The sequence below is a fragment of the Notothenia coriiceps genome, unplaced genomic scaffold, assembly GCF_000735185.1.
Source record: "Notothenia coriiceps isolate Sejong01 unplaced genomic scaffold, NC01 NC01_scaffold00037244, whole genome shotgun sequence".
Classification (NCBI taxonomy): Eukaryota; Metazoa; Chordata; class Actinopteri; order Perciformes; family Nototheniidae; genus Notothenia; species Notothenia coriiceps.
In genome coordinates, this window is record NW_011369945.1 from 15704111 (window position 1) to 15727918 (window position 23808).

General features: G+C 45.0%; 2 protein-coding genes across 2 annotated transcripts; both read left to right on the forward strand.

The window, feature by feature from the left end:
- The first annotated feature begins 1018 nt into the window (after positions 1-1018).
- arid1aa (AT-rich interaction domain 1Aa) lies at positions 1019-18895 on the forward strand. Its single transcript, XM_010793718.1, has 20 exons — positions 1019-2237; positions 4711-4929; positions 7215-7991; positions 8106-8201; positions 8888-9128; positions 9718-9807; positions 9908-10078; positions 10640-11021; positions 11140-11285; positions 11380-11465; positions 11573-11782; positions 11877-12081; positions 12247-12382; positions 12531-12700; positions 12788-12977; positions 13615-13740; positions 14307-14400; positions 14568-15417; positions 15532-15662; positions 15750-18895. Exons 1-20 carry the CDS (start codon positions 1311-1313, stop codon positions 17613-17615), a joined length of 7113 nt encoding a protein of 2370 aa, XP_010792020.1. The 5' UTR covers positions 1019-1310; the 3' UTR covers positions 17616-18895.
- Positions 18896-20570: 1675 nt separating this feature from the next.
- Positions 20571-23259, forward strand: pigv (phosphatidylinositol glycan anchor biosynthesis, class V). Its single transcript, XM_010793719.1, has 3 exons — positions 20571-20917; positions 21179-22339; positions 22437-23259. The coding sequence occupies exons 1-3, from the start codon at positions 20849-20851 to the stop codon at positions 22722-22724; spliced, it is 1518 nt and encodes a 505-aa protein (XP_010792021.1). The 5' UTR covers positions 20571-20848; the 3' UTR covers positions 22725-23259.
- The last annotated feature ends 549 nt before the right edge of the window (positions 23260-23808 follow it).

A 23808-nucleotide genomic window follows, 5' to 3' on the forward strand; every position in this document is an offset into this window, starting at 1 on the left:
AATAACAACTCCCTCAGCATAGCACACAAAAGTACACACACACACACACACACTTGTCATTACCACCCCCTTCTCAATGCTGTGCACACACCCTGTGCATTTTGTGGATGCCAAAAATGTCTGCTTCATTTGACTGAGGAGAGGCGGCGGACAATTCAATCCTCAATACTCAATTTTTCTAATTGTTGGGGAGACTTTGAAACTGTTCATGCATCCTCTGTCTGGTAGATAGGGTCTAGTTTTTTTTCTTTCCCTGTACCGCGTAGTTCAATGTTAGTAGGGTGAGAGAGCCTGTGAGCACCCATCCCCCCACACTCAGCAGAGGAGTGTTTCTGCTGGAGTGAGAGACAGACAGAGAGGAGAGGGGGTGGTAGAGGAGAGCAGAGCAGGCAGGGGAGGGAGGGAGGAAGAGGGAATGTGCATTGGTAGTCTCGTTTGCTGCAAGGCTTCCTTCTACTCTGGAAAAACCTGTGTGTGTTGCCTTTGCTTGCCTAAATACCACTCAGAATCACTGGTGGAAATCAAGTATAAACAACAATGTACAAAGGCAGATTTCTGAGCTTTAATACATTTATATGACTATCACTGCCCTTTTTCCCCCCCAAGTATGAATTAGTAGGCTATGTGTATGTGTGCGTGGAAGCCAGACTCCCTGTTTCATTGAATAACCATCTTGCAGTACTGTACAACTCTTCACACTCGCAACTGTGTCATTCACATACGTGCAAAACACACATAAGTAAAATAATATTAAATGTATTAGTCCCCCCTTTCCCTGATAAACTAGTAATATGATTGTGTTGTACTGAACGGTTGGTTTAGAGCACATAGTTCTTATATGTTGGCAACAGTACATTGGTAAGTTGTGTGAACATTAGACTATCTTCGTGTGAAGAAGATATTCCACCTAGGGGGAAAAAGACAATGTGGTGGTAAGAAAAAAGTCCAGTCCGCATTGAAGCGGATCCAGTCCATGTCTTGCAGCCATCTGTGCGGCTCAGTAAAATGGCTGTATGTAGCGGAGCCTCGTGTTGGTTGGGTCTGCTCCCTGCCTCTACCCGGACTCAGTAACACAACTCCCACAACAATTTCTGTCGCTTTTTTACGCATTGTATGGAGCGTCCATCATATACTTAACCCATTTACGGAACCGGAACCGGGATGGCAGCCGGATTCGGTCCGGTATGAGGGTGGGAATGAATCGGCTCAAGGATAAATGGTTATAAACAATTATTTATATTCAATGCTAGCTTTTGATTGTGACTGACTCGCCGAGAGAGGGAGAGAGAGGTGGGGTGGGGGGGTATATCATGGCCGCTCAGGTCGCCAGCGCCGCCACTCTTAACACTAGCCCGCCTTCCGAACTTAAAAAGCCGGATCGAGACCCCAAGGAGGATTCGGTACCGGGAGATAAGCAGTCAGACAAAAAGCAGCCGGGCTTGGGCAGCGGATCGCCGGGCCGGGGGGATCTGCAGGACGGGGCCGACGGTGGAAATGCAGGGGGAGGAGGGGAACCTGAGATGAAGAACGGGAATGGGAACCCGCCCAGGGCTAACAATAATAACCAGAATGACTCTGTCGGACCGGAGGGAAATAACCATCCCGGTTTGGTGCATCATCACGGCACCGCGTTTCCTCCTCCTTCGTACGGATATAGTCAGCACTACGGTCGGGCCCCTTTTCATCAACATGGCGGACAACAAAGCCCTGGCATGGCAGCTGCTGCGGGTCCGGTCGTTCAGTCGAGCAACATGATGGAGCCGTATCAACCTAATTCACACGAGCATGGCTTTTCCAACCACCAGTTTAACAATTATAACCAGTTTCCGAACAGAACTCCCTATCCGGGCCAAGCGTACGGTATGAACTCCCCTCGCAGTACCCAGGCGCCGACAGCTGGGGGGCAGCCAGCTAACGTTAAGCAGCAGCCACCCGCGGGAGGACCAACACCAACAGCAATGGCTGGAACTTACAGTAATCAGAGATATAACATTGGGAACCCTCAACCGACATCCACACCGACACTCAACAAGCTCCTGACCTCCCCCAGCTCTACGCGGGGTTATCCAAACTACCCGTCTAACGACTACAGCAGCCAGGAGGGCGCTACTAAGGGACCAGCAGACATGGCCAGCAGCGGGCTGTACGGAGGGAGCAACCCGGGCTGGCAACAAAGAAGCCTTCACCCGTCGCCTATGAGCCCGGGAAGTGCAGGGCAGCCGCTCGCTAGAAGCCAGGTACAGTCTCATTATTACAGGAACACGGTGTGGGCTTTAGCACGTCTCCTTCCCTCCTCCTAGCTACAACGTAGCAGGCCAGCCATTGTCTGCTACTAGTTCGCAAAGACTCTAAAATGGCTGCCTCTCGTGTGTGTTTTTTTCCTTTTACAGCACACGGTTTAAATAATTGTTGTTTTTGATATATCGATGAAGGTATGTAGCAATGCAAGAGTGCCGCTTGATGAAGATATAAGTTGTTGAAACGATGTAAGGACGTTCATCGAGCGAAGAAGGCCCGAGTTTGAAAAGGGGCGAAAATACTCACTGAAGAGCAACGACTCGTTTTTTCTCCCATAGCGTCTGTACGCTTGTTTTACCTTGAATTTACAACGTATTGTGGTATTAATGGGTTTATTGTATACGTGTGTATACATTATAACGTGTTCACACATTCGTTTTTAGATAGTTTCGTGTACGGTCACGTTTATATTGTTTTCTTGTGTGATAAGCTATAATTGTGTGGCTATCACGGAAGGAATGTGTTGCATGCCGAATCAGCCTCACACGGTTAGTTAAATGGCTAATATAGCTTCAATTTAAATAATTTAAATGCCCTGTCGAAATATTAGGGAAGGATGGTAATTATTACATTTTGGTCACATATTAATTAAAGTACTTTCCCTGTGCAGCAAAGCTGCTTGGCTTCCCATTGTATGTTGTCTGTAAACAGTCAGCTCAGCCATATGAGTGAGTGGCTGCAGATTGCAGTTTGCACTGGGATTTGAATTGTGGAGGTAAAATCCTGCTGTCAAAGCCAGGAGATAGTTGGTCTTTGGTTGACATGCTAGCTGTAATCTGATTGGCTCCTCATCCGCTGCTCATGGCCATTACTAATTACATGTGATGCAGGGCAACAGTTGCTGATAAGTTCACCATTAATTCATCACAGGGTCACAAGAAGGATTGCTTTTTCACTCCTCAGAACTGCTCCTGTTTCACTTTCAACAAATCAGACATTGTTGGAGTAAACTGGGCCATGAATAACGTGTGCTTTTAAATTTGATCTTTTGGCAAATATTTCCCCAAATGAGACAAAAAACCCTCTTTGTTCAGACACCAAGGCAGCATGAGAATCAGTCCTATCACATACCCTGTAGCTTGATTCCCTAAAAAGGAACATGTTTGTGAACTACACTCGGCATTAATGTATACAAGTTGCAGACTAGTGTTGTTTGACTCAAAACTAGACAAAAATGACACATTATGGCATAATTACAGTCGTTTCATGTTTACAACATCTGCTGCTCTATTCATTCATCATCATTGTTTGGTTTTTTTAAAAATCGATTTGCATAACATCTTATTTGTTATCTTTGATTCTCTCTGTAAACAAATTATAGAGTGATAGACGTCTTTGTTTCATATTATAACTTGTTACACTGGAGCAATAGGCACATTTGACCACTGCCTGTGAGGATTTGTGAGTGTGTCGCTGCTCTGTCTGGCATGCCACACAAGTTTGACTGTGTGACTGCATAGAATTCCCCCCAATCCTCCCCGCAAGCCAATCAAAAGGCAGTCCACCATCTCTCACTAGCCAAGGGAGTTTCCTCTCTGTCTTATGCAGATTAGCCATGTGCTGCTCTTTATTTATTTCACTTCATTATCTCAGATCTGCAAAATGTAATGTAAAGCATTTTGCATACTATTTGTAAAGGGCCGTTGTTATCCCGAGGAGGCTCTCCTCAGCAAAGTGCTCATGTGGGAATTCACTTCATGTAAGGGGATACTTTCAGTTTTCAAGAAGATTTTCTTGTGTTGAAATTATCTTAAAATTCCTGACCGTCTGGGTACTAAATGATTTTGATGGAGGTGAGGTAATAATGCATATTCACCACGGTAGCATGGTGACTATCTCAACGACATTGATGATTTATTAGAAGGTAGTTTTCACCTGAGCATGAAAGTTTCTGCTTACCGTGGGCTTATAAACAGAGTAGGCTCTTGAGCATTTTTCACTCTCCTGCTGTTTTGAAAGTACTTCGCTCATTTCTGGTGTCATTCATCCAGAGCCAAACTGCCTTCTCTAGGGGAAAAAAAGCTACTTGGACCAGGCTCAAAACAGAAGCACAGCTGGGATATGTTTAAGATTGGGCAGACTGCCCTCCATTCGAAAGTAGATATATATATATATAGCTCTGTTGACTTCCGAAACTATTGCAAAGTGAGGTGAAAAAAATCTGGGTAATGACCGTGGGAAATAAGGTAAAAAAGGCACAATTTCCTCATTCATTTAAGTTAGTTTTTAAGACTTTAAGTTGATCAAAGTTACATAATGCAGCCAAGTAGTTTATGGAGACACTTTAATTGCCTAATTAAGTATAAGAATAAAGAGAGCGGCATTTAAGGGGTATCTCTTGCTGTCATAAATTTCTCCTATGCGGTTAAGTTTTTGACTTAATGTTTTTTCTTGTGTTTTTTCCATCTCTAGCCACCTGGTCCTATTGACCCAATGGGGAAAATGAGAGGTCAACCATATGGAGCAGGCAGTCCATACAGTCAGCAGTCACAGCAAGGGCCTCCCACAGGTCCACAACAGGGGCCAGGTTACCCTGGTCAGGGTTATGGCCCTCCAGGTCCTCAAAGATTTCCAGTGGGAATGCAAGGACGTTCACCTGGAGCCATGGGTAGCGTGCCGTATGGTCCTCAGGTATTTAACACATCTTATCTTATTCAGAACTGAGTCCTAAGCAGAGTTCCCGTTAGAATATTTTTTTGCCGGTCAAAATCTCCGTTAAAGTTTAAATCTTCCGGACAAAATTAGAAAAGTGCCGGTCAAAGGTCTTCTTTGTTATTTATTGAGCTTTAAAACAAATTGATATGATTCGATATTAAACAAACTAATTATAGTAGATTAACTATTCAAAAGTGTACAGTAATTTACAATAATACGGGAATAATAAACGGAGCGCTCTCTCCTTCTCCTGACAGCCCGCCAGTATCATGCAGCTAATGAGTGACCCGGCAGTAAACCTAAAAATATCTATAACTAGTTTAGGTAGTTTGAGAGGTAATTCAAATAGCTACGTGTGATATTCTGAGGTGAAGATACCTGAAGTGTGTGTTTTGTTCCGCTCACCGCTGCAGGTGATCATGCAGAGCTGCGTGTCTACTCGTCAGCAGCAGCTGATCTCTCTCTCCTGTCAGTTTTTACTCGCGTTTATGTCCATATCGATCAGATCTAGCTAGTTCTAGCTAATGATATGACTACCTGCTTATCAAAACACATCTAAACAATAAGCGTCGCTATGCAACTGGGTGAGGCCACAAAGTATAGCGCAGCATTATGCATTTGTGATTTGTTTACATGCCCACCGGAACCCCGAGGCATTATCAACAGATCAACTCACAATCAACCCATACAGGACATCTCTTTCTAATGTCTAACACTTAATGTGGAGAAAGAGATGTCCTGTATGGGTTGATTGTGAGTTGATCTGTTGATAATGCCTCGGGGTTCCGGTGGGCATGTAAACAAATCACAAATGCATAATGCTGCGCTANTTAAGTGAAAGAGTAAGAACTGAAATGTATAGGTGAAGAGGCACAACGTATCTACGTCAATGCACTCTTATTAGATTATTTTATTTTAAGCTTTATCAAAAAGGAAGGTTTTAAGCGTACTCTTAAAAACAGATAGGCTGTCTGCCGCCCGAACACAAACTGGAAGCTGATTCCACAAAAGTGGAGCTTGATAAGAAAAGGCTCTGGCTCCCATTGTACTTTTAGAAACTCTAGGAACAACCAACAACCCTGCATTCTTGGAATGCAATGCCCTAGTAGGAGGACAGTAGGGTATAATAAGTTCTTTAAGGTAAGATGGCGCCTGCCCATTAAGGGCTTTGTAGGCGAGAAGAAGAATTTTAAATTCTATCCTGTGTTCTATAGGGAGCCAGTGTAAGGCAGCCAGAACAGGAGTAATGTGGTCCCTTTTCCTAACTCTGATTAGTACACAAGCTGCAGCATTTTGAATCAGCTGAAGCGACTTAACTGACTTCTTGGTACACCCTGACAATAAGGAGTTACAATAATCCAGCCTAGAAGTAACAAATGCATGGACTAGTTTCTCTGCATCGTTTTGAGGCAAGATATGCCTAATTTTGGCAATGTTGCGTAGATGGAAGTAGGCAGTCCTTGATATTAATTTTATGTGGGCGTTAAAGGATAAATCCTGATCAAATATAACACCAAGATTCCTTACAGTCTCACTGGAGGCCAAATTAATGCCATCCATAACTAGTATATCTTTAGATAGTATGTTTTGTTGATTCTTTGGGATACAATAACTTCAGTTTTAGCCGTGTTTAACATAAAAAAATGTAAGGTGATCCACGTTTTTAAATCCTTGAGGCAGTCTTGAATTTTATTTAGATTGGTTTCATCAGGCTTGATGGATAAATATAGTTGAGTATCATCCGCATAACAATGAAAATGTACAGAATGATTCCTTATAATATTGCCTAACGGAAGCATATATAATGTGAACAAAATAGGTCAGAGCACTGAGCCCTGTGGCACTCCATGGCTAACTTTGGTTTGCATGGAAGATTCATCGTTGACACACACAAACTGAGAGCGTTCCGACAAATAGGACCTAAACCAGCCTAGAGCAGTTCCCTGTATGCCAACTAAGTGCTCTAGTCTTTGCAATAGGATATCATGGTCGATAGTATCAAACGCAGNTTCTTGTCTGTCACATAATCTTTTGTCTGTCACATGAGTGGCGCAACTGATGCGGTATTGCGCTAAGGACAAATTATTTTTGAGCGGACATTTTGACCGGAGAGATTTAGATTTGCCGGTCTTCAGCATATTTTACAGGTCATAGTCCGGTAATTACCGGCTAATGGTAACTCTGGTCCTAAGTGACACATTTTATCTACATCAGCGTTTCAGTTGTGTTTGAAGTCTTATGTATATGTTTATTCTGTGTAGATGGGATCTTATGGACAGCAGGGACCAGGAGGCTATGGCTCTCAGGGCCAGGCACCGTATTACAACCAGCCCGGCCAGGCTCCTCACCCGAGCCAGCAGCAGACCCCTTACTCCCAGACCCCACCAGGACAACCGGGGGGCCAGGCGCCTTACCCAGGGCAAACCCACCCTGCACCGACTTCTGCTTCACACACCCAGGGAGGACAACCTTATCAGCAGCCCCCACAATCCCAGGGGCCGCTGCCAGGCCCGTCCCAAGGGCCTACACAGTCTCAGCCACCTTATTCCCAATCCTCAGCCCCACAATCTGGCCAGTCTCTCTACGCCCAGCAGCAGGGTCCTCCCAGTCAGGCCCCACAGCAGCCAAGTTCCCAGGAACCCCCAGGATCACAGGGCCAGTCCAACTACCCAGGGTCCACACAGGGGCCTCAGCAGCCCCCCTCGCAGCCCCAGCCACAGCCCCAGCCACAGCCCCAGCCACAGCCCCAGCCCCAGCCCCAGCCCCAGCCTCCACAGCAGCCACCAGGACACAGCCAACACCCACAGGGCCAGCCTGCAGCGTACTCACAGAACCCTCAGCAGCAGCAGCAGCAGCAGCAGCAGCAGCAGCAGCAGCAGCAGCAGCAGCAGCAGCAGCAGCAGCAACAACAACAACAACAACAACAACAACAACAACAACAACAACAACAACAACAACAACAACAGCAGCAGCAGCAGCAGCAGCAGCAGCAAGCACAACAGTCACCTTATCAGCGGTTTCCTCCTCCACCACAGCAGGTACTACCCCAGTCAGGCAACATAGCTATCATACTTAATTAAATACTGTGATCACATGCATGCTGTCCTGTAACTCTGGCAGTATACTTAAGCATGTGTTCTGGTGTCTTTTAGGAGGTATCGCAGGACTCATTTCAGTCCAACGCCCCTCCATCCACTCAGCCTAAATCTGGCCCAGAGGACAGTCAAGGCCGCCCCTCCAGCCTTCCGGTCAGTTTCTTCTTAAGTCTCTGCTGGAACATAGAAAGCCTTTCACATTTTATTTGTCTTTCACCCCGAGGAGAGGGCAAGTTTCTATTTGTGTCCTTGTTTAAATTCCACTGGACATATTAATCTGTCAATATATCGAATATATGACAATATCAGGCCCATCACTTAAATTCCCCCTTTTAAATGTCAGCTATTAATTTTTTTAAGCTTTCATTTTGCTTTCCGTTTGTGTTGTGGCTGCTTCCGCCCCTTAATGATTTTAGTCTTTGTCCGAGAGCAGATTTTGAGAAACATCTATGTAAAAGGTGCTGTGTAAATAAGTACATATCAGATGAACACAAGACAGTTTGTTTGTTTGTGTATTAAAATCACATGGCAAGGCTGCTGCTACATGCTGACTCAGCTGGCATCCTACAAGCCTTAGTAACCATGACAACCCCTGGCCCTAATGCACACTCGTTTTTTTCTTTGAAAAAGATAAATAAGGACAAAGGCCTCTGGGCCTTTGTGTGCATGTGTAGTATCTGTATGTGTGTCACTGGTATATAAACAACGGAGCAGGAATTGCAACCTGCTGATACTACAGCCGGAGTATTAAACAAAAATAACAGTTTTCTTTTTTTCAAACTGTTTAAAGTATTTCATGTTTGTGACCCTTCTTCTGCCCTTCCTGTTTGTGTTTTCAGGACCTGTCGGGGTCCATCGATGACCTGCCTACAGGTGCAGAGAGCGCCCTGAGCCCCGGTGTGAGCACGTCAGGTGTGTCGAGCAGCCAGGGCGAGCAGAGTAACCAGGCTCAGTCGCCCTTCTCTCCTCATACGTCTCCCCACCTGCCAGGCATCCGAGGGCCTTCACCTTCACCAGCTGGCTCCCCTGCCGGTGCCAGCACGCCCCGCACAGGACCGCTGTCACCTGCCAACATGCCAGGTGGGCTGATCCCTCACACTGAAATTAGGCATATGATCATTAGCAAGTTCTGAAATTCTTAATGATTTTCATTGCAATACATGACAACTATTCTCTAAACATTTAATGGTTAACACTTAATATAAAAATATTATTATATATACTTTTTTATTCAAGTGCTTCCTTCTGAAATGTGCTTGAATCATTTCGGTGCTTCCCTCTGAAATGTCTTTAACTTAGAATTACACGGTACCATACTCTAATAACACTATTCTCTTCTATTCACTTTATTGAAGCCATAATGCTTTCTAAAAAATATATGCAATCTTACTTACTCACCCAATGGGTCCAGCAGTAAATGCTTACCAATCCTGTTTGAATCACTGGCCCTAGGTTTCTTTCAAGGTTACTGAATTTCTCCATTTATAATCGATACCCATTAGAACGTTTTTCAACCACATTTTTAGTATAGATACAATTGTTACATAGGGACATACTACTTAACTTCCTACTCAACATATGGTTACTGACAAGCACAGTACCTTGAAAGTCAATACTTGTACCCACTTTCGACTGTCACTAAATCAACTCATTATATTATTATTTTTAGGGACCCAGATGCCTCCCAGGCCATCGAGTGTCCATTCAGATGGGAGTCTACATCCTGCAATGAGCCAGTCTCCCATGGCGCAGGACAGAGGTATGCTGCAGTCAAAACGCAAAGTGTACATAGAGATTTACACGTCAACAGTGTTCGACGCAGAAACTGATTCTGAGCGCCTTCTCCATCCCTCTTTCAGGGTTTATGCAGAGAAACCCTCAGATGCCCCCTTATGGCTCCCCCCAGTCAGCCTCTGCACTGTCCCCGCGACAGTCCTCAGGGGGACAGATGCATCCTGGGATAGGCCCATATCAGCAGAACAACTCCATGGGTGGTTATGGACAGCAGGGGGGACAATATGGCCCACAAGGTGTGTACTATTACATTATCTTCATTATGTTTTACTTGAAGAGAGATTTATTTACTATAAATTATGCTCTGATGATTTGGAAAGATTAATTATATAATGGGCTTTAGAGGAGGATTTTTTTTAAACGATTATGTTGCAAAAAGTTTTCCACTTAATTTACTTATATTTCTGAGGTTCTCTAGTGTTTAGTTTCCATTAGGAAAACCTATGGAATATATCTCCCCTGCCTCATATGAATACCATGGTCCCTCCCTCTGACTCTGTTGCAGCTATTTATAGCTGTGAAGCAGAGAGTCAGCTGACGTAGCAGAGCCTCCTGTCAGTAGAGCTGAGACTGTGACGAAGGCTTGTTGCTCAGGGTGCATAGCTCTCTCTGCTAGCACACTGTAGGAAAAAAAGTCTGCATCACATATCTCTTGAGTAAAAGACTCCTGTTGCTCCGAATATCCACATTTTAAAGTGAACACAAATACTGTTGCCGTGTTTTTTCAAGACCAGTATACAGCCACAGCCAAGTGGTTTCTCTCCCTGATAATCTTTTTCTAAAAATGACATCCTTAGGTTATCCACGGCAACCTGGCTATGGAAACATGCCCAACGCAAACTACACTGGTCCGGGCATGGGCCCAATGAATGCCATGGCAGGACAGGGTGGGGGACCGCCGTATGCCGGCATGCCCCCCGGAAGGATGCCTCCTCATCAAATGGGGCCACGTCCCTATGGCCCAAACATGGGTCCAAACATGGCCCCCAACATGGCCCCCAACATGGCCCCCAACATGGCCCCCAACATGGCACCCAACATGGGTCCCAACATGGGCCCTAACATGGGCAACATGCCACCCCAGGTAGGCTCAGGCATGTGTCCTCCTCCAGGCATGAACAGAAAGCCCCAGGACCCCTCTGCCATGCAGCATCCTGCCACCAACTCCATGCACAACAGGTAGGTTTACCATGGAGACTCTGTTCACCTCACACTAGACCTCTGATTGACTTTATGAGATTCCTGGTCCATACTTTGTCACTTTTATGAAAACCAGATTTATTTTTCCTCTGGCCAGGATGCCTGGATACCCCAGCATGTCTCCAGGAATGATGGGCTCCGGCCCACCCTATGGCCCTCCTATGAACAACATGCCTGGAATGATGAACCCTCAAGGTGGATCACCTTATCCCATGGGGCCGAACATGGCCAATAACTCAAGTGGTAAGTTGTACAGAGATGACCAGCCCTAGCTTTGTTCACTTGTTTTTAATGTGGCATTTAAAAAGCTAATTCCAATCCCTACTATTGTGTCAAGGCATGGCCCCCAGTCCAGAAATGAACAATAAGATGAATAATAAAGTAGATGGGGGTGCAACACCCAAGCCGGAGCCCAAATCCAAGGTAACCTGTCGACCACATGTTGTGACGGCATTATATTAGAAAACTTTAGAAAGTCTTCAACCCATAAATGTCTACAATTCTATTATTTTCTCCTTTTTTAAATGTAGAAGTCCAACTCTTCGACCACTACCAATGAGAAGATAACCCGTCTGTATGAGTTAGGACCGGAGCCGGAGAGAAAGATATGGGTGGACCGATATTTGGCTTTTGTGGAAGAAAAAGCCATGCCGATGACCAACCTGCCCGCTGTGGGCCGCAAACCCCTTGATCTCTTCCGACTGTATATGTCAGTCAAAGAGATCGGAAGCATGGCACAGGTTAATACTGCATTTATACATTTACAATTCATTCAAAACTCCATGTATTGCTTGCCCCCCTATTCTAAGTATTATGTGTTTATGCATCTCCCAGGTGAGTAAGAATAAGAAATGGCGCGATCTGGCCACATCCTTGAATGTGGGTACATCCAGCAGTGCTGCCAGTTCTTTGAAGAAACAGTACGTCCAGTGTCTGTACGCCTTTGAGTGCAAAATTGAGCGAGGCGAGGACCCTCCTCCTGAGATTGTGACAGACAACAAAAAGAACCAAGCTGCTAAGGTCCAGCCACCCTCTCCAGGTTAGAGCTGCACTCAATTCCAATCAAATACATGTTTAAGTGCAGTTTAAATGAATGCACTTACCTACAAACATAACCTGTGTTTTTTTAGTGTAATTAAAGTCATGTACCATGTCTGTCTGCTCCTGTCTTTATTCCGAACTGAAGCGTCCCTCTGCTCCACAGCTGGGTCAGGCTCTCTGCAGGGTCCACAGACACCCCAGTCCACCAGCAGCTCCATGGCTGAGGGGGGGGACCTTAAACCTCCCACCCCAGCCTCCACTCCTCACACCCAGATGCCCCCAATGACACCCGGGTCCAGGTGACCGTTGTTTAACACCCCTGACTTTACCATTTTGTCCTAGATTTTAAGACATTTTGATAAGAGAAACTAATTTATTTCTGCCTCTTCCTCCCTCTCTCCCACCATCTCCTTATTTCCCCTTCTTCTCACCCCTGCTTCTTACTAGGAGCAGCGTTAACCTGCAGGACCCCTTCTCTGAAGGAAGCGACCCTGCTTTCCCCAGGAAAAACCTGACGCCCAACTCTGCCTATCAGTCCGGCATGAACCCGGCGGACGTTCAGGGGCGCATGGGCTCCTTCGAACCCAACAAGGACCCCTTTGGTAACATGCGCAAAGGTGGGTGTCCTAGAAACTAAAGAACTATCTATATTACCTGTTGAGTTAGTCTATTATTAATGCAAATGATTTTGAATGCATTTCCAGTCGGGGAACACTTCCTACCAGCTAACCCAGGCCCTAACAGCGGGGTGGGTGACCATCAGCAGCAGCAACCGCCACAACCACAGCAGCAGCAACATCAGCCTCCATTCAACAGAGGACTGCCTGGGGCCATAGGCACGATGCCCATGGGGCCCAGACAGCAGTATCCCTATGGACCAGGCTACGACAGGAGGTACAAATCAGTGATAGGAAGATGGAATTTTCAAGGTTGTTGAACACTGATTATAACCAGCAGCTATTTTTATGATTAGTCGCACCTAAAAGTTCTTATGCAGGTCATGAAAGGTTTTTCTAAAGCTGAACATGTTTGTGATTGAACGAATTTCAAGAAATGGGTCATGGTAATGGGCCAAGGAGTCAGCTAGCTTATTACACATTAGTCGATGTAATGCCATGGATTGACATGGTTTGGTTATTAAAAATGTACCAAAAAACACTCAAAATTCAGTCAACAGATCTGAAAGAAGTTTTACTTTTTTAAATATAAATTGAGTTTGGAATGTGGCACACGTGTCATGTCCATGCTTATCTTTCCAGTGCACTTTACTTTATAGCGGTTGTGAAATGATATCTATTTACTCAATTTCATTGTGAACAGATTGGTTTCTATTAGAAAAATGTGCTACTCTGAAAAATAATTCCACATCAATAATTTGTTGCAAAATGACTGATAGCCCAGTTGTACCCATTTGGACTGGTAGCATCTGATATCTGGCTAGTAACCAATATTCATTTGCCACCAAAGTATTCATGTTGTAGTGTCTCTGTAAAGATTTAAATGTACCATGTGTATTGTTCTGGTTATCCAGATCGGAGCCGGGAATGGGCCCAGAGGGCAACATGGGATCCGGGGCTCCTCAGCCAAACCCTATGATGCCTGCCAATGCCGACGCAGGGATGTATTCGCCAAATCGCTTCCCACCACAGCAGCCACGGTCAGTACCCATAGCCCCTGTCAATGGAAACTGTTCAAACTTCATAAAAAACATATTTGCATTTTTACAAAGTGTACCATCTTAAACATTTCTACATTAATAAGCATTATAAATTAAATGCTTTACCTTATGGGTAACATTTTAATTCTACATCTCAATTGATCACAAAGTTTTTTTTGGCTTGGGTTTATTGTATGTGGGTGTGGTAAAGGCAGCACAGTCAGGTTGGAATGAAATGTGAATCCCATTTTATAAAATTACTCTAGGCCTGTATTATACCAGCTAGTTTGCAGTACAATTAACACAAATAGTTTAGTTTTTCCATTTAACATAATATTTAAACAGTACAAAAATAGATGTATACAAAAAATCCTATTGATTCAACTGAGACGGGTATAAAAACAAATGAAGAATAATGAGTGTGTAAAGCTTTAAATAAATAGAAACTCTTGATATGTTTTGCTCACAAAACACTATAAGACATAATGTTGACTGTAAATGTGAGCTTGCGACATAGAAATGCATATTATGTTCATGATCACACTGACGAGGCATTATGTTTGCAGGCATGATTCCTATGGTAATCAGTATGCTGGACAGGGAACGCCCCCTGGAGGCTCCTACCAAAATCAGCAGCCTGGAATGTACCCACAACAACAGGTCAATGATTAATCTGCACTACACTCACTCACATGATGCTCAATACACTGTATTGACTTAGTATATATTTTTCTCTTTGCCTAGTATGACACTATAAAGTGGATTTAGTTTTGTTCTACTGTTATGGTGTGAAATCAATTGTGTCTCTGTACCTTTTTGATGCGTAGGGTTACAAGCGTCCTGTGGAAGGGGGTTATCCTCCATCAAAACGTCATGAGGCGGAGTACAGTGGGCCCTTCCATGGCGGACAACAACCTCCGCAACAGCAGCAGCAGCAGCAGCAGCAGCAGCCAGGAGGGGCCCCTGCACCCTCTTCAGGACAGCAAGAGTCGTACAATCAGTACAGCGGCAGCGGGCCCTACCCCGGCCCTGATCGGCGTCCACCTGGCCCAAGCAATCAGTTCCCATTCCCATTTGGCCGTGAACGTATGCAGGGTTCGACGGGGCCCAACGCTCAGCCCAACATGCCCCCTCAGATGATGCAGCCAGGCCCCGAGGGTCCTCAGGGAGGTATGTGGCAGGGGCCGCGAGACATGAACTATCAGAACTACCCCGGTCGGCAGGGCGGCCCACCCCAGGGACCCGGTTACCCTGGCATGAACCGCTCGGAGGAGATGATGTCGTCAGAGCAGCGCATGAATCACGATGGCCAGTGGGGGGGTCAGATGGGCCCTCGGCAGCCTTCTTATGGTCCAGCCGGGCCCGGCCAGCCAATGCCTCGCCCGGTACAGTCCACCTACCAGTCCCTTCAGGGGGTGCAGAACCACATTCCACAGGTGTCCAGCCCCGCCTCCATGCCCCGCCCCATGGATAGCAGGACATCACCGAGTAAATCTCCCTATATGCACGGAGTCATGAAGATGCAGAAGGCCGGCCCTCCAGTGCCTGCGTCTCACATAGTGCCCCCTCCGGTGCAGTCGCCCCTAATAAGGCGAGACATGCCTTTCCCCCCGGGGTCTATAGAAGCCTCCCATCCAATCCTGAAACCACGGCGAAGACTCACCGTAAAAGATATTGGTATGCCTAAAATTAAATAATATAGTATATTTAAACATTAAACCTTTTTATGATTGACAGCACTGCTATAACTATGTGGTTCTAAGTTGTTGCTTTTTTGTCTTGAATCCTTAGGAACCCCGGAGGCCTGGAGAGTCATGATGTCTCTAAAGTCTGGTTTGTTGGCTGAAAGTACGTGGGCCTTAGACACCATCAACATCCTCCTGTATGATGACAACAGTATTTCCACCTTTGAGCTCAATACGGTGAGACTTAATGACTGTTTATAACAATCACTATGCACAGTATCCTTAGCGATCATGTCTAACGTTTATCTAATGTTCTTTCTTCAGTTACCCGGCCTGCTGGAGTTGGTGGTTGAGTATTTCAGACGCTGCCTCATCGAAGTCTTTGGCATTCTGCGGGAGTACGAGGTGGGAGACCCTGGCCAGAGGACACTACTTGATCCTGATGCCTTGAAACGAGACTGGGACAAAGAAGGAGAAGAGCTTCGAGCTGAGGATATGGAACAAGAGGACGGAGACGAGGACGAAGATGAAGAGGAGGAACAAGAAACGGAGGCTCCAGTGCGTGTGAAAGAAGAGGAAGAGCAGTGCTCTGAGTCTCAGGCTCAAGGGGAGAAGACAGAAGATGAGGACAGGAAGAACAAGGGTTCCTCCTCTGACCAGACGGGCTCATCGCAGTCCTTAGCTGCCCATGAAAGACCTCAACAGGCCAGCAAGTTTGACAAGTTCCCTCTAAAGGTGATACGAAAGAAGGACCCATATCCAGCTAATAATAATCACGGCAAAATGCAAGAGTTTGACAGCGGGTTAATTCATTGGAGTGCTGGCGGGGGAGACTCAACAGAGCACATCCAGACTCACTTTGAGCCACGCAAAGACTTCTTGGAACCACGACAACGAATATGTGTGCCCTCAAAGTTGCTGAAGCAACGCGTCCCAGAAGTTTACCTGGAAAATAGTTTGCTAACTGATGAAGAGGAAAGGAAGAACCAGGACGAAGAAGAAAGGTCAAAAGAGACTTCTTCCTCTGAGAAAGCTGCGGAGGCAGAGAAGACCAGCCCCTCTCTGGACAATGAGGAGGAGAGAAAAAACGATTCTGAGACAAAAACAGTGGAGAAAGTTGATCACCAGGAGAATAATCGACCCATTCCTTCCCTTGACATTCTCTTCACCCCGAGGGCAAAGCAGACTGGCATCATCCTGGAAGATGAGCCTCACAGTAAAGACGAGGGGCCACTCATCGCACTGGCTAACTGGCAGGACTCTTTAGCCCGCCGCTGCATTTGTATCTCCAACATTGTCCGGAGCCTCTCCTTTGTGCCAGGCAACGACCACGAGATGTCCAAACATCCTGGGCTGCTGCTGATGCTGGGCCGCCTGATCCTGCTCCATCACAGGCACCCTGAGCGCAAACAAGCACCGCTCACCTACGAGAAAGATGAGGATTCAGAAGAGGGCTTGGGCCAAAGGGATGAATGGTGGTGGGACTGCTTGGAGCTCCTGAGGGAGAACACACTGGTCACTTTGGCAAACATCTCAGGCCAACTAGACCTCTCAATCTACCCCGAGAGCATCTGCCTGCCTCTGTTGGATGGTCTTCTCCACTGGGCTGTTTGCCCATCGGCAGAGGCCCAGGACCCCTTCCCCTCCCTGGGCCCCCACAGTGCTTTGTCACCTCAGAGACTGGTGCTGGAAACACTTAGCAAACTAAGCATCCAAGACAACAATGTGGACCTCATCCTGGCCACTCCGCCATTCAGTCGGTTGGAGAAGCTATACGGGAGCCTGGTGCGGCTAATCGGAGACAGGAAGGTTGCCGTCTGCAGGGAGATGGCCGTGGTCCTATTGGCCAACCTAGCCCAGGGTGATACCGTCGCAGCTCGAGCAATCGCGGTGCAGAAAGGCAGCGTGGGGAACTTGCTGGGCTTCCTGGAGGACAGTCTGGCCGCCACGCAGCTCCAGCAGAGCCAGAGCTCTCTGCTACACCTACAGGGAATGCACTTCGAGCCCACAAGTCCAGACATGATGCGGCGGGCTGCCCGGGCGCTGCACGCCTTAGCCAAGGTGGAGGATAACCACTCAGAGTTCACACTACAAGAGTCCCGACTCCTCGACCTTTCAGTGTCTCCCCTTATGAACTCACTGGTTTCTCATGTTATCTGTGATGTACTCTTTTTGGTGGGCCAGTCATGACAGCTGTAGGGAGCCTTGGCTCCACATTTTGGGGGGTTTTATCCCCAATCCCCTCTTCCCTGGAAACCTGGCTTGTGTGTGTTAACAGGGCAAGGAAAGTTCAAGTGACTGTCTTTAATTTATGAAATCCTTCAGACTCCATTCTCTGAGCCCTCCGCAGGCCGTCCTTGCTCGAGGAGGGCTATCACAGAGCTGTGTGGGATTACAAAACCGGAGAGATGCCCACAAAGTGACACTACTTGCAACAGGAATGCCAACTGGATGACATGGAGCAGAGCACAGCGGTTGGGAGACTGTTCTGCACTTGGGGGGAAAAGTACTTTTTAATAAAGATGAATAAATAAATAAATAGCTGAAAAACAAAAACTGTAACCAAAGTTGCTGTCTCGTTTACAGTGAGTTTGGAAGACACAGCGTGCCCTAGCTCTCCCCTCGAGGGCACAATGAGTCTGTAACTGGTTGACTTTCAGAGGTGAAACAGACTGACAAGTGGCCTACTGGTTATAGTTGCTGTAGTTGGATTTTCACCAGTCAGCCCGACAGTAGACTAAGTGCTGTCAATAGACACCTTCACCGGGGAGGCCTGTGCAGTGTGCAGTAGATTGTAGGACATTTTCTGTACCGTACTGCTCTTGAGTGTAAGCATTCTGTATCACACGTTTCACAAAGAAGCAGAAGATGCAGCTCTTCTACAGTTTTTGAGGTCATTTTTAGTTTGGTGTTAAACAGAAAATGGCTTTCTTCCCCAAAGTATCAAGAACCTACAACACCCTTACCTCCTCTTATCCCTTGATTGTATGAATACCCTTATGAAAAGAAATCACCTCTTAGGACTGGTTTTCAACTTCAAATACAGCTTTGCTGTGGTGTATATATAATGTTGTACATTACACTTCCTTTCTCTGTGTCTGTCTCTGTCTGTGTCACTATTCTCACTCTTGTTATTGGTGAGGGATTGAGGCTGACATGTGAGTGTGGTCTGTGATCTCCAGTCCCCACCGATTAGACCCACACCTCCGGTCTCTCCACAGCTCCGTAGTATGGCAGACACGGCTAAAACTTGTTATCTCCTGGTACAACAAAAATAAACTAGATGAAGTACACATTTGACAATTTTTCTTCAGTCATGGATTCTGCATATTTGTATTTCAGACTATGTAGCTAAGACAACATGTAAATTCCTCCCTTTCCCTTTTTTGGCTCAATGAATATCATTTATTCAGTATGAAATCTTTATACTATATGTTCCACGTGGTAAGAATAAATGTACATTAAATCTTCGTAAGCTGTTGATTGTTTTGTTCTTCTGGAATAGTGACCTCCATCGAATGTGTGAATTTGCACACAATTGGGTTGAAACGAATTTCATGCATGCTTCTTCACCTCAGTGCTCAGGAAACACTGTCCTACTCAGCGGGCTTGACTCATCATTTTAATTACTGTTTACATTAGAAGCTTCATTACTGTTTCTGTGTTTCAGAAGAAAAAAAATGCGAACATGCTTAAAAAAAACTGGCGCCCTCAGCGAGTTGTCTCGCCTAACTTGAACAGGCTACATAGCATAAAGACTGAAGACCACATTTAAACTCTATATCCATTTTAATATTTATCAAAACCTTTTTATGCTTTCCACTAAAGCTAAACATTTCTGCTAAATCTTTATCGGGGGCCAAACAGAACCCGCTTCATGTTCCATTTAGTACAAATCTGAAAAGCACACTTAATGACTATCAGAATTGTGTTTATTGTCAATATTTTCACAAACAATTTGCTTTGCTGTTTTGGTGCATTCAGATAAAAGCAAGTACTATTAAAACCAAGAAACACAAAGAGCAGAAATTAATTCAACACAAATATGAAAAAAAAGGTCATTAAAGGTCCCATGGCATGGCCATTTCTACTGATCATAATTCCATTGTTGAGGTATACTAAAATAGATTTATATTGTGCAGTGTTCCAAAATCACATTGGTTACTCATACAGCATCTCTGTATAGTATATGTATTCACTCTCTGTCCTAAACGGCTTGTTGGAGCTCCTGCCCCCCCCCTCCCTATGTGCCCAGTGGCCATCTGCGAGACAGCGAAACCCAGCCCGAACACACCCGCAGCCTGGCTGGGAGTTTGTGTGTGTGCTCACACACCGACTCGTGTCCCGCCATCTCAGGGAGGAGAAATCGGCTGAGCTGCAGCTGATTAAAGATTGAGTGTGTGTGTGAGGAAGTCCGGATTGGTCCATTGCGACCAATCCACGGACTCAACCTAACGGCTCCACGGATTGGTCCATTTGGGTATGGGCACGTCACTGTACCCAGGAAGAAAAAGAGGAATCTCCAACGAGGCGTTCTGGTGCAGCATAGACAGGTATTTTCTGTGTTAGAGTTTTATTCGCTACAGGGTGTACTTTGAGGGTTTGTGACTTTGCAGACCGTTTACATGCATAAAAACCTTCATAACACACAAGGGGACGGGTAATAACCGGAAAAGCATGACATGGGACCTTTAACATGAAAGCTGTGCAGACTTTAGAAATTATATATATTTCACATGAGTGGGTACATCAAAGACGTGTTACAATATTCATCTTTAATCCAAACAAATAACATTTAAAAGACTAAAAAGACAGGCAACAGGATGTCCTTTCATGAAGAACATACTTGCACTACTTGAAAAACCAGTCCATAAAACAGTGTGGAGCTCCTTCTGCTGGAAAGAAACAGCATTGATTCCGTCACATGACCAACAAATCTAAGACACGACATATCTGATTTAAGATTACACAATTGAATAAAAAAAAATATACTGCTTATATTTCGCTTCCCCCATTCCTCGAATAAATAAAAATGAAAGCATTTTTACTTACCAGAAACTACAAAAGGCTTCTCCTGAACTCGCCTCATGAGCTTTTGTTTTGAAAAGACTTCAGTTGCACCGGAAGTAAAAAGTGCTATTCGAAACGAAGCTGCTGCAGGATGATGAGGATGTGAGGACAAAGATTGCACCTATGCGAAAACAAACAATTAATAACGACGGGTGGCTAACTAATAACATCAGTGTTTACCCTGTCTTAAATTTGTCTAACCAATGAAAACGCGAAACTTCCATAATATCATTCGCTGAGTGTTTTTTCCTCGCTAGTTATGTTTTATAGTCAGTATGAGGTGACTGTCTCGTAGCAGTGACAATGCTCCAGCCTTTCAGAACCGGCTTTTTCACATTTTCTTCGTCACATCAATGACTATGGACGTCCGAGCAGTGCTAGAGTTTGCCACAGCTACCAGGGGATTGTCCCTGTTGTTGCAGGTACATTTGCCCAAGTTGGATGGTTAGGAATAGGCTAATCCTGTTTACACCTGCAATGTTTGTTATTAACCATGATTTCCCCTGACGTTTAAGTCACCTTGGCAATGATATGTCTGTGTGTAATGGATAGTGCTCAGGGGAATACATACTGTATGTGGTAAGTAGGTCAGAGACAGAGTGACTGCAGCTGGGTTTCTCTGTACAGCTAAATTGCTTACGATGGCAGTATTTACTCTCATGGTGTTTAATATTTCTCCTCAGGCTGTCTTCAATGCTGTCATCCCTGACCATGATGCTGATGCATTCAGGCCCCCACGGACAGAGGAGCCTATGTTCTTGGACTCTTCAGTGGAGTGGTTGTTGGGAGGCCTGTCTCACTGGGATGCTGAGCATTTCCTCTTCATCGCTGAGAGAGGATACCTTTATGAGCACAACTTTGCTTTCTTCCCCCTCTTCCCCATCATCCTCCGGGGCCTGGCAGAGACGCTGCTGTGGCCCCTGAGCAGCTGGCTGAGTGTGCGGGGGCGTCTGCTGGTGGCCGTGGCTCTGGGGAACACTGCCCTCTTCCTGTTGAGCGTGGTCGCCCTGTATGCGCTCAGTAGGACGGTTCTTCAGGACAGACGACTTGCTCTGCTCTCCAGCCTGCTCTACTGCATCACACCTGCCAACGTTTTTATGACCGCTGGATACTCAGAAAGCCTGTTTGCTGCACTCACATTTGGCGGTCTGTACCTGCTGGAGAAAGGATTCACCTTGCGAGCCTGCCTTGCTCTAAGTATAGCCACTGCAGCACGATCTAATGGACTTGTTAACATAGGATTTCTACTGTATCTTCCTTCACTGCATGCTATTACCCAGATTCGTGTTTATCGAACAACGACAAAAGGCCACAGTAAAGTCTTCCACTACATTTGGGCCATCATCCGTCTCCTGCTTACATCCCTCCTGGGAACTGCAATTATTGCTCTTCCCTTCTGTGCTTTCCAATACTATGGGTATAGGACGTTTTGCACTCCTTCTGTCTCCTTGGAACAGATCCCCCCTGCTCTTGTGTCTCTGGCTGAACTAAAGGGCTACCGGGTTCCAGATGAAAATGGTCCACCGCCTCTATGGTGCATGAGACCTCTGCCTCTGCTGTATTCTCATATCCAGGATGTTTATTGGGATGTGGGCTTCCTCCGCTACTTTGAGCTGAGGCAGATACCGAACTTCATTCTGGCTCTACCTATGGCCACCCTCGGCATTATGGCAGCTTATGCTTATTTTCTAGCTAATCCAGAACTGTGTTTTAGACTCGGTCTTTGGGACACAGGTGCACATTTTGACAAGCCCACACCTGGAATGTTTAACCCCAGAGTGTTTGTGTACATTGTACATTCAACGGTACTTCTGGTGTTCGGAACATTGTGCATGCACGTGCAGGTGAGTAAAGGATATAATCATCTTCATGTTTTTATCTGTCTGGTTGTATGACATTTTTTGATTTTCATCTATTCCTATTTTTAATCTGCATTTGTAGGTTCTAACCAGATTCATGGCCTCCTCGACTCCTGTGCCCTTCTGGATAAGTGCTCACCTGCTCCTCCTCAATGAGCCACTTCTTCATCGAAGGAAAACATCAAATCCTAATGTACAGCTACACACTCATTCCAGCAATGGATGCCAGCACACACCTCAAAACCCCATCATTGCACTGCTACCATACTTCAAAAGCTGTTCCTCCACAACACAGGGCATCCTGGGATACTTCCTCTCTTACTGGGTCCTGGGCCTGGCACTGCATTGTAACTTCTTGCCATGGACATGACCAAAGACGGTACTCTGAGCTTTAAATGCAACATTTCTATGTAGGACTGGGCTTAAACCATATTATAAATCATATGATCACCAGTGTTTTACAGTACATCGTCAATACTCCTTTTTCACAAAGAACATCATTGTATTGTATACATGAATGCAACATGTCAATGTCTCACTTATAAAAAAAAGAAAACTGAAATCACTAACTGAAATTTATAGTTTTTTCAAATTCTTATTATAATTATGTCACCAAGTCCTACATAGAACCTATGAACATGAACACATTTTTGAAGCCAATTTATTCATGCAATAGTCAACTGTTATATAGTCAAATTCAAATGTAAAATATTCCTTTATTCAACACTGTTTAATTGTACATATTGGGAAAACTATGGTTTTACTTTAAAAAGAAATATTTGTATTTCTTGCTGATATCTTGCTCTTTAATTTAATATTGCACTGCATGTTTGGAAGAATTATCCCAAGTTATACGTTGGGATTATCGGATGTGAATGAAAAAATAAAGATTTTGTTGCTGTAAATAATCCTCACCTATTTTTATTTGATTGTGAAGATAATCCTTTTTCTCAAGGCATTAATGTAAAATTGCTATATTGTGTTTGTTGTAAAGGACATGCAATACCATGTTTACCCCTTGAAATGAATCTGCATACATCTAAAAAAAACACATTTGTCTCAGTCTAATCTGTGGCTTCTATGAAAGAATGTTTGTATTGAATAATGGGCCAAAGGCTGAATAATGCCCTCATTTGCCGCATGAATGATGTGCGGCTGCGGCACATTTTAATTTAATAACATTTATGAAAAAAACATTTGTAATTGTATAGTCCCATTTTGGATGTATGTACCTGTCTACAATATTACTATAATATAACATGATACTTTATTGTCCCAGTGAGAACGTTGTGGTGTCCAAACCTCTTGGAACTACCTCCCTTTGTTTCAAATGTGTATTATAATAATGCATCTATATTATTATAATCAGTTTTGCTTGTTTTCAAAAAAAAATTATATTTTCCATGGGGGATTTAATTTAATTAGTTCTCTAAAGATTCCGTGTTTTCACCATA

What these genes read in the sequence shown, in the direction of transcription:
- arid1aa (XM_010793718.1), top strand. Translation starts at nt 1,311, where the DNA reads ATGGCCGCTCAGGTCGCCAGCGCCGCCACTCTTAACACTAGCCCGCCT. An exon ending in TCCCATGGCGCAGGACAGAG is followed by an intron (nt 9,808 to 9,907) that starts GTATGCTGCAGT and finishes TCCCTCTTTCAG; the next exon opens with GGTTTATGCAGAGAAACCCT. An exon ending in TTCCCACCACAGCAGCCACG is followed by an intron (nt 13,741 to 14,306) that starts GTCAGTACCCAT and finishes TTATGTTTGCAG; the next exon opens with GCATGATTCCTATGGTAATC.
- pigv (XM_010793719.1), top strand. Translation starts at nt 20,849, where the DNA reads ATGACTATGGACGTCCGAGCAGTGCTAGAGTTTGCCACAGCTACCAGG. An exon ending in GATTGTCCCTGTTGTTGCAG is followed by an intron (nt 20,918 to 21,178) that starts GTACATTTGCCC and finishes ATTTCTCCTCAG; the next exon opens with GCTGTCTTCAATGCTGTCAT. An exon ending in CATTGTGCATGCACGTGCAG is followed by an intron (nt 22,340 to 22,436) that starts GTGAGTAAAGGA and finishes CTGCATTTGTAG; the next exon opens with GTTCTAACCAGATTCATGGC.